Below are 17,710 nucleotides of genomic sequence, written 5' to 3'. Positions count from 1 at the left end.
TACGAATAAAATTTTCCACAAAAAGTCCATAATCTTTTTTTAAATCAATTTGATTTAAAGTTACATAAATACAGTCCAAATGTGTCTAAAATATATAAATTTGAATACGCTTAAGACGCATTTAAAATGGACACTTTAACGTCTTTTTGACACTATGAGGTTGTGAAATTTATCTGATCAGTAAGAATGACAGAATACGGTATTGCTCTAGATAAAAGGAATGTTACAGTAGAAACAAATGGGAAGAAAGAACATGTTTCATTATTGGTAAACACCCTTTTATGTCTTTGTAAGGGTTTGACACTAACTTCATTTGTTTGGTGGTCAACATGACTACTTCGGAGGCAAAACAGGTAGTTCGCAGACAATAATGATGGTTCTGTTCTTAGATCTTTTGAAAAATATGGCCAAATTTAGAGAGCCCATAGGACTACCGTGAACATTTTTCAAGTAGTCCTCTCAAAAAATTGGGTGGCACAGGATTACTGGACTACTGTTAGTATCGATCTCTGTCTATGTGAAGCTTATAGAGTTTTGAACACAGTTGAACATATTACCGACAACTTTTGTACATTGCACAACCCTAGAGAGTTTTAAACAACAGACCACAACATCTGCACTTGAAAGCCTCTACGAACAGTAAAATAAAGACATTGTGTATAGAATTAACACTAATTATACAGTACAAAATATTAAAAAAAATGTATTGATCTTGTAAATATTTTGACAAATTATGTTTTGTAAATTGAAACCCACGTATGCATGGCACATAATCATCAAGTTTGATGGTGTGCAGAAAATCAAAGAAGAAGAAGAGAAAAATACTATTGACAGTACTGTAGTCATACAATGTATGTTCAAAATGCATACAGTATTCGAATTCACATCAGCCGTGTTGTGTTTTTTTTGTTTTACTTTTTTTATTAAGTTCAGAGTTGTATCAAGCTTGAATGATGTGCACAAACTTGCCTCAACCTCTGCAATTGTAACAAGCTACATTTTGTATGCCCTAGTCCGAGATTGCTATGACACCCAACAGCTGTTTTGCCAGACAAGCTGGGGCTATGGAACGTTAGAGTTTGTCCCATATCAACATCACCAGATTATGCTTGAAAGTGGAAATTCTGTTTATTTAAGGAGAGACAGTTATTCATTGTTGCATGTACATCAGACTGCTCTATTAACATGTTTTTTTACTGTACGAAATTTGCACACTCCTTATTTTTACAAAATTACACAATATTTGACTCTGTGATCTTGAACATCACAAGTTCAAGATCACAATATTTTGTTAATTATTTTAAATTTCTATTCTCAAAACATGAATTACTACAGAAAAGCATCTACCTGTACATGATAATCTTAATAGTATAAACTTTCATGGTATACCTACTCTAAATTTTTCAAGAGCCATAACAGTAGCATGCCTGGATTATCAGCTGTTGGACGTCAGAACAATCTCAGGACTAGCTATATCCTGCAAGGCATTTTTATTGTTAAACTAAATAATATGATAATGCATAGACCTTTTTGTGTTAACTGTGTGGTTGCCAATGAGCATGCGTTGAGCATGCTCAAATTACAGTTCTAAGAGGCAAATTCTTTTGTTCTACCCAAGCCCTACCTTGCAGGGGTATTTATGGAACATGCTCATCAACTTTGCACAAAAGGGTCTACTTTTAAAATTATGATTTTTTTCCAATATAAGGACCCACGATGGAAAGAAGACATTCAGTTTGTGTCTTACCAGGCACCACCCATAGGTGATGAAGTTGCTATGGAAGAATGGAAGGACAGATTAAAGTTTATATCAGATGACCTGCATTGGCTGTTACAACAACCTCATGATAAGTTCTGGTGTCAGGTAGATATATATAAATACTTCATTTGTAAAAAAATGTACATTGTATTGTGTAGCAATCTGTGTTGCACTTATGCTTTTGATTTGAAGGATATATTGTGTGCCTGCAGCCATATTTTATTTTAACATGTATGTACATGTTTATGGATGCTATGTTTCTGGTTTTTAATATATTGAAATTGTAATTCTAAGTTTTGATCCAACTGTTATGGTCCTCTTTGCCCAAGAACCACAATCATGTAAGAAATGATGTAGAGAAAAAGAAAATTTAAATTATAATCTGAACAGATCCATATATATCGTATTGACCTTGTCAAAAGTCCAGAAGTGATCAATAATTTTAAACTTGCTTGTTCCTGTTATCAATGCCCGGGTTAAAACTGAAATTTACAATACATGTGGAACTATCTATTTAAAAAAAATCAGAGATATTAAAAAAAAAAAATTCATTAAAAATGTTGATTTATGTATATTTTTACCCCATCATGGCTCAAAATTGGACTTGACTGAAAATCAATATCAGGAAAACTGAAGTTATGTCCTTAAATACCAAACAACCAGCACAAATACAGATAGATAGAAATAATCACACAACACAACATCATTCTCATACCTTGGAAGCATAGTTACATTAGATGGTGGTGCGGATAAAGACATAAATGCCAGACTAAGTAAAGCTAGAGGTGCTTTCATCAACCTCCAGAGCATATGGAAAACAAATGACATAAGTAGAAAGACAAAAATAAAAATCTATAACAGCTGTGTTCTGTCTGTACTACTCTATGGGGCAGAATGCTGGAGAATGACAGGGAAAGATATATGCAGACTTTCGAGTTTTCACAATGGATGCCTCAGAAAGATCATGAGGATTTTCTGGCCAAATAAGATTACCAACGTAGAATTACATGAAATAACAAATACAGACGATATGAGAACTTTACTTGTAAAGCGAAGATGGAAATGAATTGGGCATGTGCTACGAAAACCAGCCAACAACATCACTAAGGTAGCACTTAGATGGACACCAGAAGGAAAGAGGAAACCTGGACGACCAAAAAAAACACCAGGCAAAGAACTGTGGAAAAGGAAATGAGAGATCACAGCCTAACTTTGGGAGAACTGGAGAAAACTGCTCAAGATAGAGAAAAATGGAGAAGTCTAGTCCTTGCCCTATGTGTCCCGAGGCATAACAAGGACTAGAGAGAGAGATGGCTCATGCATGTTCTTACATTCTGACAAATGTATTTCACTTGCAGTGCCTCTGTAGAAAATAAAAAAAAAATGCAAATTCAAATAAAATATTTTGTTTTATATATATATTTTTATTTCATACTTATTAGTTAAGTCTTTGTTTCAGATCATATACGACAGTACATTGCAGAATCTTCTGGATACATACCTTAGATTTTCACCAAGGTAAGATATTTAGGATGTTAGCTGCTCATCTTTAGAATAACAAGGATTTCAAAGGGCTGTTAAATTTTATAAAATATTTCATGCTTTAACAATATAAGTAGAAAGAATTGATGTCAGTATGCTTGTTTATGAGATATAAGCATTTTGTAATTTTGTTGGGAAAAAGATATCTCTTGATTTTCCATTGGTTTTGTATTAGTAGGTTTTATCTATTAAAAACAAGAATTTCATAAAAACTTCTCAAATAACATTTCAAGGTGTGTTTCATGTATTATGAAACTGTGATAAGAAAAATGGGGTCACTGGGCAAAAATTATTAATGCCATGAAAAGGATAAAACCAGAGGAGTCCGAAAATCTAACAAAAGCAGGGCACATCCTTAAACAAATAAAATATAAAAATAAAGAAAACGAGATAAAACACAGAATACTGTAGCACTAGCAATTGAAACTCCCACAGAATATAGAAGTGACATCCAGAAGGGTAAGCATGTAAATGAACTGATTGCAGGCACTCTGGAAGGGTAAGCAAGTAAATAACCGGTTTACAGTGAAACTTATCCAAATAATCCTTTTATAATGGATAAACCTTCCTAAACTAGACATTTCCTGGAGTTTCTGTGATTTTTTAAACAAGTTGCAATGTACCAGTATTCTTACGTATTGTTTCAGATCCTATGATGTTGTATATCAGCTGACAGATGATGTTCAATCACTTCACAATGAGATCCATAGATTGGTGTTCATGTCATGTCTTAGAATGGCTACATATAAAGAATCAAAGGTACTAGAAATGTTGCAAGAATATTCTAAAGAAGTTTCCTAAGTATTAATTGAATAATAATTTGCAACAAAGTGTATATCAACAGTAACAGTGCATTGTCTCAACAATACCCATAATATGGATAATGCTTAAGTAGCACTCCAAGTAAGAATCATGCAAAATGTGATTCATAGTTGGAAAGCCTACATATTTTTATTTTTGCTGTTTTGATTAAAATGTCATAGTTAACAGAAATTAACATGTGGCTTTTCATATGACCTGCACTCTTAGTAGATGAAAAGATATAGAATGCATTGTAGAGTTCAAAATTAAGGGAGATAACTCTGTAAATAACATTAAAATACAATAGAAACTATTGAATTTTCAATGTGGATTATTTCTTAAGAGCAGACAGATTGGAATGAATGAAAATAAATTTCATCATATAGACCTATAAAGCACTTAATAACAAAATTAAAAATGTATAGCCTTTTTTGAGGTGTATCACATATTAGATAATTTGTATGATTCTTTCAATGACTGCTACTTAAAACTGTGCAAAACTTTGATACTGTACTATGCATAAATAATTCTGTTTTTGTGAATCATACTTTGGGAAAATTTATTGATTTTGTCATTTATGTTATTTCAATAAGTTGCATTAAAAACTGATTATATACTAATACTAAATATTTATTGTTGCAGGAACATCATTTGACACCACATGTATTTGGAGAAATATTGTATGAGAATTTTATATTTGACATACCTAAAATATTTGACCTATGTGTACTGTATGGAGAAGGAAATACACAATTATTGACAAAGATGGTGGACAACATTTTTACACAGCAGCCTAAATACAATGATGACCTTTTATATGCTGTACCAACAATTATACAGGTACAATTACATGTACATGTACTCCTACCAACAATAAAACCTGTCTATTGTAGGTTTACAAGGTTTCAAATGTACTGAAACTGATACAGTGTATCATGATTTCTAAGAATATTTGTTTTGGAAAGGGTGTAGATTTTCAGGATTAGTTTAATACACATTTCACTGTAATTGTAAGATTTTTAGTCACTTTTCCTAGAATTATTGATTTTGCTTTTTTTTTCAAAATGTAAAAAAAAATGAAAAGCAACATTTCTATGTCTCCAAATTGTCATAAAGGGCAAAATATCAAATTCACTGAATACATGTAAACTGTAAAGGAAGGCGTAAGAGTGCTTCAACAAATGTTTTATGAACAGACAGGTGCCCAGCATTTCTGTGTCCCTCCACTGCATTTCCATGAGCTTAATATAATTTAGACGGTTTTCTTTCTACTAGTATTGATAATGTACATATGTTGTTTCAGTTATGTGTTTAAAATTATTTTGTTTCCAAAGAACATTTGTATACATGTAAGATCAAACAAATAATTTATTTAGTTGTTTTCATATATAGATATAAGTTATAAACTTGGCAATATATTCTTGTTTATTGTGTAGCAATATAATTTCTCCATAGAAAGCAATGCAATGTTGGTGTGCAATAAATTTCCATACTGCACCAATGCAAATATAGTTTAAATTTGTGACGTTTTAAACATGACTTAATTTTATTGCAGTACAATAAAAGGGTTATTGGTTGAATACTGGTGAATATTATCTCTTATAGAATGTATATTGCATTTGTAGACTCATGCAATACAAAATTCTACTTGGGATGATATTCCCTTGTATATAACCCTATAATGTAGAAGTACACACTTACATTGTTGACATAATAATGTAGCTTACTGTATCAAAATGGCATTATTTCTTTAGGGGAAAAATAATATCAGTAGTATATTTTAAGGTTCTTAAAAAAAGTAAACTTAGTTTCCGCAAAATCTTTTCTGGATGCATCGAAATGTTTCAATCGAAAAAAATTATAAATATAAATGTTTATTTTCAGGTCTTTCATGACATTGCTGAAAAATGTGGAGTCAGCATAGAACACTCAATGTCACCTCAGAAACTTTCATCTCCAGGGAAAGATACATCTTTGACTTCCATGAATATTTCAGATTTACAAGATATTATTCTGTACTTAGCAGACATAGCCTTGACCTTAGCTATTTTTATGGAAATTCATCCACAGTCATGTGAATTGTTTCAACAAGAGTGTTTTATTCCCAGGTATGTGTACTGAGTAGATCAAAGAATTCAGTAAAAGATTATCTGTAATAGCTGTGGACAAAAAGAGTGGAAATAATTCTTTTTTGAAATTTTGCCTTTTTGGAAAGATGTAATTTTTCAATTTATGCTTTAGTGCACATCATATTTATGAGTTATAGTATCTGAGGGATGATTAAACCACTCCATAGAATATGAAAAAAAATGTCACAATGTAAAGTAATACATGTACATTAGAAACAATTCAAACAATTAATTACAGACTTTTATAGAGAAAAAAGTATGTTTCTTGGTAGATATTTTTCATTAGAACTTAAGGGATTGAATCTGTAAAAATCAAGGAAAATAGAAAAAAATAATGAATCCTGCTCAGACGAAACACAGAAAGTTGACAATTTGGGCACATAGTTTATGGTCTATTGAAGATGAATTCACAGTTTGATTGTCTTAAAAGTGTCAGATGATGCAGGAAAGGGATGGGGAAATGATTTATCTCCCTTTTATCATTTTATTGGAATGCTTTTCATATAATTTTTGCCTCAAGTTATTGCAGTTTAAAAAAGAAATGAATGCCATTTCTATATTTCAGATAATATTTTGAATATGATATTATAAAAAGAAACTGGTGTTTTTTCCCCACCAGGATACACATACTGCCTGATTCTTACAGAGAATAGCACTTTATACTTATGTACTTCTTAAGTTATCAGAAATCACAAATTACCATATAAATTTTGGAGAAAGAAAATTTAACATTTGTCGTTTTGTTTTTTTTTGTTTTGTTTGTAGGCTAGCAGAATTTTATGATTCAGTTTTCCCAGAAATATCATCTGCTTTAAAGATTAGAGAAGCTGATAATGTCAGGTCTGTCATGTCCCTATTATATGCATGTATTATAGGTATATTGAATCTTATCATATGAAAACATTATGACACTGGAAGGACTGGTTTTACAATGTATAGGAATTTACTTTTGAGTGTTTGCCATTTGTCTTGTGTATCTACAAAATTTTAAACACAACTACATTTGTATGTTCCTTTTCCAAAAATATATGCATTTTATAAATTAATTTACCTTTTAATGGTTCAAAAATTCTTCTTTTTTATTTCCTCTTCAAGTGGATATTCACAGAGTATTACTATTACTTGTCTTTCAACTAGCCCTGTTAACATGAACACACTGGAATAAATTTTACAAGAAATTTTACATGGCCAGGGGATGCCATAATTCACATTAAGCATGTACCTCTCTTATATTTTCCGTTGCTTAAAACTTCTATGATTTCAGTCTTTGCTTATGTTGTTATATGGCTGATACCTCAACCAATTGGAATATGCTTTGACTTCGTAGGGCACAGGCTTTGAATCTGGGTTAAAAGTCCAAACAATCCCTTCTTTACTATACTTCATTTCCAAATTATGTCATCTCCAACAAAACAGTTATGAACCATGTTTCATGTCATGTTTAGAAGCATGATCTACATATTGAGGTTGCTGTTATTGTTTTTTTCCTCATAGTCATTAGATTAAATATTGAAATTAATGAATTAATTAAATATGCTATAGTGTATGTTTTACAGTCATATGAAGTTACTGAAGAGGAAACTAAAGCAAGCATCAACATCATTCATGAAAGTAGTGAATACTATGGTCAATCATTGTTATCTTCAGCCTATTCTTGATCAGAGGTAGGGAATTATATTATAGTTAGAAGAATGTATTTTAGTACTGGAAATTTAGAAATTACTCCTTTTTTTGTTACTAAGAATGTTGCACTTAAACTTGCATTGTTGAAATTATATCATAACTAATGTGTTTTTTTTTCTCAAAATTGCTAAACCTTCACTTTTTAATAAAATAACAAAATTGTAATAATTAATGGCACAATAATTTCAGAATTAATACAGATTTTCAATGAATACTTTCAACTATGGTCATAATTTTGTAAACATCAGACATCGTATAATTGCCGGTTGCACAGTCCTGACCGACACTATTTGGGAAGGTTTGATAAAATTTCATGATTGTGTCTGACCAAACTTCAGGTTAATTGTTTTTTCATAAGGTCCAACAATACACTGTTTAATTCCGCTCTGTAATGATAAGGTTAGTTTCATGTTTTTATAAGTTTATTTGAGTCTGAAATTACATATTCAGTACAACAGATGTGACAAGAACCACTACTCAGGTAACTTCTTCCCAATAATTATATGTAACAACCACCGTGATTGACCACAAATATGTTTTCTTTAACCAGTCATCAACTTTGATAGTTTAAACAAGTGTTAGTAAGATTAGTTAATATGTCGTTCTTCAAGTATGGCTGACAATCCAAGCTGTAAACATGAATGTATTTGATCAGCAGATTTGTTTTTGGTAAGACAAAAACATCCAAGCTGCCGGTCCAAATGTTCAGTAATGAGTCAACAATTTTCAAGATTCTGAATCATTGTCATAATAGTATTCCTATGACTTTGTACATGTAGGTACAAAGAATTAATATTGAATTTTTAGAAAAAAAGTAATTCGTCAGTAGGGCCAAGTTTTAAGTTATGATAAAGTTATGATTGCTTGCCAAAAAATTTTTTTGATCCCCATTTGGTTTATTTTTTACTTCTTTTCAGATAAATTTGTTCATAAAAAGACTTTTCCAGTTAACTATTTATGGAATGTTTTTATATTTGACCAAGTTGTGCGAAATAACCAACTTTTTTGGCAATTTACACTTCATGAACTGTGAAGCATAAGTTAAAAAAAAAAAAATTAAAAAAAATAACAATCCTTAATAATTTGATTTCTTTCCGATTGCAGTCAAAATTAATATTGGTCCTTTCATTAAAGACTTATTTAGTTTGGTATTATTTGAATTGCTGACTGTGGAATGATGGACATTAATGATGTCACAGTACGAAGATAGATTATGGAAATTGACCTTTCTTGCTAAGAATAGAAATTAACAATCAAATTAATTTAAATATTTGGCAGAAACTGTAGAGATTTAGTTACACACAATGTAATACTTATTTCTGATTTTTTTAGCGAGAAGGTTGCCGAATGTATTGAAGGTTTCATTGAAACATTTTCATCTATACTGGGAGACAGAAGGTAAATATCAATGTACATGTATTGTCTTAAATGTGCAGGTGACTAATCAATTCTGTATTGTATATTTAAATAGGAATTAAATTTATTTTCAAGATTGAAAGGTCTTGAACTTTTTTTTAAAATCCTAATTAAAAGGTCCAATGGAAGAAAATGAAAGGTCATCAATAAGAGTTAATAATAATAATAAGTGTACGACACATTCAGGACTAAGGTAAATGAAATTTAAATGGTCTGCATCAGAAAATGAGGGTCACACACCTCAGACCTCTGCTTTTGAAGCCTTGTTTACAAACAAGTGCAATGTAATTCAACCCTTGCCTAAATTTACAGACAAGTTAGACATGACACAATATTTGGCTTTTTTAATTTTTCAAAGTCATCAACACTAGTCTTCTAAACTCAAAATATAATGTAAAGATAATATAGTGTAAATCACTACTGGTATTTTCTTTTGCAGGTTTTTAGCAGACCTTGATGGATGTTTCCAAGTACAGATGTACCTTGACATTATAATGCAGTCATCAAATGTGTATCCTTAGTAACTGCTTTATGCAGTTTTTTGTTTAGATACATACATTCACCTTCTCAGAATACCATACAAGAGTTTATGAATTTTATTAATTTCACTTTTTGAAAAAGATAACATACATGTAAATTTTTTTTTGTTAGTTTGAAGAACAATCAAGGCCTTTCTTATAGAGAAATTAAACAGTTCAGAAATTTAGGGCCCATCTTTTATACAAACATGCACTATTAACATGTAAACTCAAATTTTTAATCATTTTACATTTGTTAAAACTGATCTAGATTAAGAGCAACTCTCTTAAATGTCAAAAATATTCACTTTTATACGTCATGCATAAATTCTAACTTATAGTGTTTATGTATGTATTTTCCTTAACCCATGGAACAGAGATGAGACAAGGATCCAATATATACAGGAAGCAGTCCAGTCAGCATTTGCTACTTATGGTAAACTTTTCATTGGCAGATCATGAGATTTAGAAATGAGGGGGGGGTGGCAATTGGGACAACAAATATTCCTGATGAAGATGTGTGAGAATATTTATCCTATTCACTTGTGTTAATTAATACCATGCTTAATGATGAACTTCCATGAATATGGATTGTCATAAGTGCCAATTTTGATGAATATAATTATCATCATCTTTCTTCAAATGTGACAAACATTATGGCTTGTAAAAGAAAAATATTTAAGGAAAGGCTGTTACATTTTTTTTCAGTTTAATGAAGAAATGATATAATCTCAATCACTTAGTGCACACTTTGCTATTTATGGTTAACTTTTGATAGGTCAATCTGGAGATTTAGAAATGGTGGGGGGGGGAGGGCAATTGAGACAAAAATATTTTCCTGATGTTGATGTGAAAAAAACATTTACCCTATTCACTTGTGTTAGTAATATCATGCTTAATGATGAACTTCCATGAATGTGGATTGTCTCAAGAGCCAATTCTAATGATTATCATCATCATTGTTCAAATATTGCAAACGTTATGACTGGTTGAAAAAAGGTATTTAAGGAATGGCTGTTATATTATTTTTTTTTATGAAGAAATAATCTCAGTCACATGGTGCACACTAAATAACTTGCGAATTGAGTTATTTGAAGTGTGCACCACTGGCATTGAGTTTATTTCAAATATACAAAACAAATATAACAGTAATTCTTTATAATTTAATTTTAGTATCATAATTTAACAAATAGATCATCGAAGAATGTTGTTGACGTCACAATGACATAACAAAATTTTAACATTTCATTTATCCAATCAAAAATCTGTTACTTCTGAAATTAAAATTATTTCATATATTGTTTTGTAGGTAAGAGGAGAAAGCCAACAGGTGGAGTGTATAGAGGAGGAAGAACAAGTCCTGATGGATCCCCGGAGCCTCTTGTTGCAGCTGGTGGTGCTCCACAAGCTACTGGTGCTTCAGCTATGGAGAAACATTCACAGGAAGACTATGCTGCTACATACAGCAATGTATGCCAGTGAAAAATACTTTACTAAAATAATTGATTTTTCACATAAAAAATTTGCTTTCACATACAAATCTCCCACATTTGACAGTGTCAATGGGGAAAAACATCTCACACAAACGGTTCTAGAGGTAAAGCAGGTAATGTGTATAATGATAAGTTAAATTGCACTTCAAATGGGAATCATGCAAAATGTGATTTATGGTTGGAAAGCCTACATATTTTTATTTTTTAGGTTTTATTTAAAATGTAATAGTAAACAGAAATTTACATGTGGTTTTTCATATTACCCTTGTTAAAAAAAATTAAAATTATATAGAATGTACTGTAGAATTCAAAATTAAGGGAGATAACTCTGTGAATGACACTAAAACTCAGTAGAAAACTCTTAGATTTTTCAGTGTGGATTACCTCATAAGAGCAGAAATATTGGAATGAATAATTATGCATTTGATCATATAGACATATAAAGCAACTTAATAACAAAAATAAAAATATGTAGCCTTTTTTTCGGGTGTATCATATATTACAGAATTTGCATGAGTCTTACAAAGACTACTTAATATAAATCATTACACACATTCCCATTCCATGTTCTTTTTATTTCATGTATTTTTTTTAGGAATATGAAGGGGCTTGTAGTGAACCTAGAAAAATTGGAGTAGAATTGGACTCTCTGATATCATCTGTCAAGGACTTGTTGCCAGATTTAGGGGAAGGTTTTATTGAGGTATAAACTAACTTACATACATTGTACATTTATTTGAGAAAAAAAAATCATAAAGCATTTATAATTTTTTTTTAATGATGGAGATGGATGGCAAGAATTTCATTTGTTGTTCAGAATTTTTACAACAAAATATATAAAAAGAATATACTATACACACATTACATATTATATTTTTCTAGATATGTACACAACATGCTTACTTATTCCATCTTTTGCATTTGGTAATAATGTAGGAGTCTGAGTTCTTCATACTGGTTTTGTAATTGCCAGGAAAGTTATTTTTGTACAGGTAAAGTTGTGTTTTTTTTTGAAAGACCACAAACAAATTTCAGTTATGTATTGTTTTTTTTGCCTTTGACACTTAGTTTTTGTGTACTTGTGTTTAATTTGATGTGTCATTTTCAAAAACATGTCTTGCAATAATTAAATATGCTACTATGTTTGTTGCTTTAGTTGTGCTTTGATGAATTGGGTTATAACATGGAGAAAGTTATTAATGCTGTGTTAGAAGACAAGCTTCCGCCTTCACTTCAAAGTTTGGATAGAAAGATGCCAAGGTGAGTCAGTTTTGTGTGAATAGCCATTACAATATCAATCAGTTCTGGCTGTAGGCACACCTGGTATTCATTCTTATCAAGAAGTCAATCAGAACTACAAGGCCATTTCTGCTACACTAATAATTAAACCTTGGAATCGTAGTGATCTGCAGAATAAAGTAATCCCCTCCACAAGGTATATGGAGATATTTATACAGAAGAAGAACAGCAACTCCTGCAAATATTTTGGCATGAAGAGAGGAATAAATAGAATGGTAACAAATTCAACCAGTTCAACAATATTTTAGAATTGGAATATTTGCAGTGAAAAATTCTGTTTATTTTATTCTTGCTGAGTGACTATATTATTTTCATATTTTTATTGTCACAATGGATTATTCTTTACATGTGTACTGTGGAACCAAAAATGCAAAGGCAAATTGTGATTTTTGGAGAATATTGCAAGATTTGTAGGTAATGTTTCTTTGGGAAATAACCTCTATTTGGAGGTAAATTCAAGGTAACAAAATCACTGTTGTATTGAAAAACTTCTAAAGATGTCTGCTTTACACAGCTTTCTGTTCGTCAGGTTCTTTTTAGACAGTTTCCACTGTGTTATCCTTGTCCCCACAGTAAGTAGCAGTCTCTGTAAAAAATAATACAAATTCTGTAAAATGTTATATACCTGAAAAAAAAAAGGCTACAAATTTTATTTTTTGTTATTAAGTTGCTTTTTATGTGTATATGATGAAATGTATAATTATTCATTCCAATCTGCCTGCTAGGAGATAATTAACATAGACAGTCCAATAGTTTGTATTGTATTTTAGGTCTCACTGACCACTTCTAACGTTTCCATTACTTTACATGTTAAAAAAGTAATTTTCAAAGTCTCACTGTGAATTCCCAGGACAAATGACATCTTAAAGTTGCATACCGTTGCGAAGCTTGGAAATTAAGGCTTCCAAAATCATTATGCTAATGGTACGATCATTGTAGAAATTCTTCAGAAAATTTACTTGAATAGATAATACTGAAAATCCACATTTTTACCTGTTCTGCTAACTGACAGCATGGGGGCAAATTACTCACACATGTAAACAATATTCATACACTTTTGTAGTTAATTACATATATGATTTTAAAGTACACATTCTCAGCTTTATTTTGACTACTTTTAATCATAGTACACACAAATAATGCACTTACAATGCATATGTCTAGGTTCAGTGTGTTTTTGGTACTACATAGAGGGGTGGCCATTTGACCTGGAAGTGGTTAGTGAGACCTTAGTGTCATTTACAGAGTTATCTCCCTTAATGTTGAATTTTACAGTACAATCTATATACTTTTTATATCCTATGAACAAGGGTTATATGAAAACCAACACGTTACTTTATGTTTATTGTGACATTTTAAACAAATAAAAATATGTAGGCTTTCCAAACCTGAATCACATTTTGCATGATTCTTATGTGGAGTGCTACTCAAAAAGACTTTAACACCAGTAATTTTGTTTGTTGTATAACAATATAATTTCCTCATAGAAAGCAATGCAATATCAGCGTGTAATAAATTTCCATTTTATTAGTGCAAATATACTTAAAATTTGTGACGTTATCTGTGACAAAAGTTTATTTTAAACAAGGCTAATTTATATAACACTACAAATGGTTATTAAATGAATACTGGAGAATATTGTTCTTAAAAGAATGTATCTTTTGCACTCGTAAACTTGTGCAATACAAAATTCTTGTAGGGATAATATTCCCCAGTATTCATGCAATATCCCTATAATATAATGTTATATTACATTATATTATATTATATTATTCATGCAATATCCCTATAATATAATGTTATATTATATTATATTATATTATATTTATATTATTGTAGAACTGTACCAGAGGAAACCGTTTTAACTAAAAGGCACAATGTATTTGATAATGATGAGTTTGATGTGTTCAGAAGAGATGATGTTGACATGAGTAAGGTCTTTAAAGGCAAAAGGTAGGGAATATAAACCAATACTTGACCTAGGATTCATTAAAAAGAAAATAATAACAAATTAAGAATCTCCTCAAATACTGAGGTTTTTTTGGCTAAAATTTGATTTTAGGGAAATCCCAATTTCAGATTTTTTTTAATGTAACGAGGCACAGTGCTACATGTTGAGAACATAATAATTGAAAAGCCAGTTAGTACTAGTGATTGAAATTTGAACATACAGTTAGTTAAAATTTTATTCTAATTCACAAGGTAAAAGTCAAATTAAAAAATATATATATTATATAGGTCTTTTTTTCTGTGGTTTCACTTTTTAAAATATGGGATCCATATTATCTTTTATAATTTTTTAGTATAAATCTTATTTTCTTCTTTGTTGGTCCCCTTTGCATATTAAACATTTTCTAATGATTTACATGTGTGTGATTCAGGTGTCATTGTGAAAAATAGAAATGGTAGGTATTTATATGTAGGTATGGAATTTTAAAGGAAAATCGTGTATTTGCAGTAGCATTTCCTATCTCTTTTTTTTACGATGTATGCAAGTGAAAGTTCAACTATGAGGAAAACAAGGCCGGTGTCAATATAATTTATAAAAAATTATTAGGCATGGCTTAAAAAAAAGTTAATTAATTGTTTGTACTTTACAATTGCCTAGTTGTGTCAGAGGTACAAGTATTTTTTAGGGATAAGAAAGACCTGGATAGCAAACCAGATGATGACATGAAACGTCAGGTGAGTGAGAGGTATGGTCTGACCTTGGACTACGAGGATGAGGAACCAGGAATGTATGATGATGAATATGATGATACCTATGATACCAATAATATTGGAGCATTTGATGCCGACTCTGCTGATGAGTTGACAGTGAGGAGGTAATGAGGTTTCCTTTGCATTATCTGTTTTTTTTTTGACTGGTTGAAGAACAAGGTTTAATTTTGTTGTTTATTTGTATGATTCAGTATACTGTAAACCGGTAAATTTTCGCACCATCTATTCTTCACGATTTCTGTGATTAATCAACTTCCAAGCAGTTTTAAATTGGAAACCTTTCCCCCAAAGAATACTATGTTCTTTGAAAAAATATTCAATTCAGTCTTATTTTCATGATAAAGTTCTTACCGCTAAAATAGCAGTAATAAAACTGCTGTGAAAATTTCACTGTTTACAGTACATTTATTTATTTATATATGTATAAAAATCAGGAAAACTATTAAAAAAAAGAAGCAATACTTACATGTACTCGAGAAACAAAATCTAAGTTATATCCTCCATCTGAGCAACATTATTCAGAATGCTGTTTTATCTCAGACCAAAAGTTTTGTATCAGACTGGTTCTTCTTTTCTAAATATGAAATATTGTCCCAAATCTATTTCAGGCCATTTACAGTTCCAAGAATTCTAGGGGGTAAGAAAGGCACTGGGAATGTTAGCTCAGAGTCGGAATCTGACGTAAGTATCTTTCTCAAGTTATTACATGAATGAGCATTTTTGTTTGGCTATTGATATACCCCCTCCCCATTTGAAAAATGGGAGTTGTATTGTGATCATGCTGGCTGTTTCCAGTTCATATCTGCAACTATAAACAAATTGCTGAATGGAATTTGATGAAACTTTCAAAAATTCTTTTTCCCTTGATCTCATATTTTGTTTTTTTTCCATTTGAACGTACAACTTATATGATTGTCAATATGGTTCCTATGGAAGGGAGTGGGTGGTATCACCAAGTGAGCTTGACTCAGTTTTTATAATTGTATATAATGTAATGTACCACTTGATCTTAAATCAATAGAACTATGCTTTGATTTGCTATCTTTTCTGTTTTGACTCTGTTTTAGTAATATTTTTAAATAACTCATTATCAGTGGGTTCTTGTGTATTTACACTGGGATTAAACTTCTTTTATGAAATTTTGATACTTCTAATACTTGTAATCTTTTGTATCTTTTTTCTTGGTCTGTCAATAATATTTTGCAGATTCCTCATGTATTCAAGTTCATAATTAACCTTATGTACTTACATATGTAATTTAGCTATTTTTATGAAATGCATGAAAGAGTAATCATGGGAACCAAGATTCTAGCAGAAATCAAAAGAATGTAACCCAGGGATAAAAACAGACAGACACAACAAATAACATAAAATAACCAAAATAATTTGTACAAAGCAACTTATGTAAATGAGCAACTTTAAACTGGGAGCATGGACCAGGTGCACTGGGAGGGTAAGCATACTATGCTTTTCTAAACAGCCACCAAGTTACTCATAAAAAGTACAGAGTAAACGAAAGAGGAAAGGAAAACTATGACACATTGAACATATCAGTTCTCATGAGTACTGTATCTGCATACACACACAATGAAGTAGTTTATTAGAAAAAAAAAACAAAACTATGAGAACTACCAGCAGTACATTTGCTGTTCAAAGTAACATGAAGATCAGCTGCTTAGACAACTGATAGCTTTTCTGTAACTATGTCTGAGGGTCAGATGTTAGGGTTCAGTTGCTCTAAATATCAATTTCTGGCAGCTTAGAAAATCTATCAATTTTCATAACAGCTGATTATTTGATAGTTTCTAAATTCTTGATTAGTATATTGCCAAATTTATCAATTTACGAACATCTTTTATAGGATTCTGAGAGTGATAAGCCACCTAGGGATGAATTTGTACAAAATCCTGCACTTCTTAGACAAAGGGCTGAAGAACGAGCAAGATGGCAAGCACAAAGGAGAGCTCAAGGTCGTCGCTATGGATACAGCAGACCAGCTAACCCTGACGGTGCTGAGAAAAAACATGATGTCAAAGGTAAACCAAAAGGTCAAGGTCAAGATGCTGACGTTTTACGTAATAGAAGATGGAAAGAGCAGCACAAAGGAGGTCATAGGCGACAACAAGCAGATAAAAAACGATCAGCATTTCCTGTGAAATGAGACAATAAATTGTTTACATTGGTGCAATATTGTTATCGTTGAACTCAGTACTGGATTAGGAAAAGGATAAGTCAACAGAACCTTACTTGATATACTATATAAAATTGTTTTGAAGTTACTTGTGTCTTTGTTGTAGTTCCCATTCCTTACATAAAAAGGGCCATAACCACTAAATGTAAATACAAAAA

At 31.1% G+C, this 17,710-nt stretch overlaps 1 protein-coding gene across 2 annotated transcripts; it reads left to right on the top strand.

The window, feature by feature from the left end:
- The first annotated feature begins 122 nt into the window (after positions 1 to 122).
- On the top strand, positions 123 to 17,640 carry LOC148616959 (activating signal cointegrator 1 complex subunit 2-like). 2 transcript variants are annotated; one of them, XM_088584145.1, is made up of 18 exons: positions 123 to 267; positions 1,709 to 1,864; positions 3,219 to 3,277; positions 3,949 to 4,060; positions 4,745 to 4,942; positions 5,987 to 6,210; positions 6,997 to 7,071; positions 7,788 to 7,895; positions 9,247 to 9,312; positions 9,770 to 9,841; positions 10,226 to 10,284; positions 11,158 to 11,318; positions 11,937 to 12,044; positions 12,498 to 12,601; positions 14,480 to 14,593; positions 15,277 to 15,465; positions 15,970 to 16,042; positions 17,223 to 17,640. In XM_088584145.1, the coding sequence occupies exons 1-18, from the start codon at positions 187 to 189 to the stop codon at positions 17,520 to 17,522; spliced, it is 2,259 nt and encodes a 752-aa protein (XP_088440271.1). In that variant the 5' UTR covers positions 123 to 186; the 3' UTR covers positions 17,523 to 17,640. The 2 variants fall into 2 exon arrangements, with proteins under 2 accessions (XP_088440271.1, XP_088440272.1); XM_088584146.1 differs by lacking the exon at positions 6,997 to 7,071.
- The last annotated feature ends 70 nt before the right edge of the window (positions 17,641 to 17,710 follow it).

The sequence above is a fragment of the Perna viridis genome, chromosome 5, assembly GCF_037379345.1.
Source record: "Perna viridis isolate PV_CMFRI_1.1 ecotype Kerala chromosome 5, ASM3737934v1, whole genome shotgun sequence".
In the NCBI taxonomy this organism is placed as follows: Eukaryota; Metazoa; Mollusca; class Bivalvia; order Mytilida; family Mytilidae; genus Perna; species Perna viridis.
The sequence above is the reverse complement of the archived record's forward strand: the minus strand, read 5'-3'. Positions and strand labels throughout refer to the sequence as shown.

Coding starts and splice junctions, on each gene's coding strand:
- LOC148616959 (XM_088584145.1), top strand. CDS start 187: ATGACAGAATACGGTATTGCTCTAGATAAAAGGAATGTTACAGTAGAA. Junction 1,865..3,218: donor ATGATAAGTTCTGGTGTCAG/GTAGATATATAT, acceptor TCTTTGTTTCAG/ATCATATACGACAGTACATT. Junction 11,319..11,936: donor ATGCTGCTACATACAGCAAT/GTATGCCAGTGA, acceptor TATTTTTTTTAG/GAATATGAAGGGGCTTGTAG.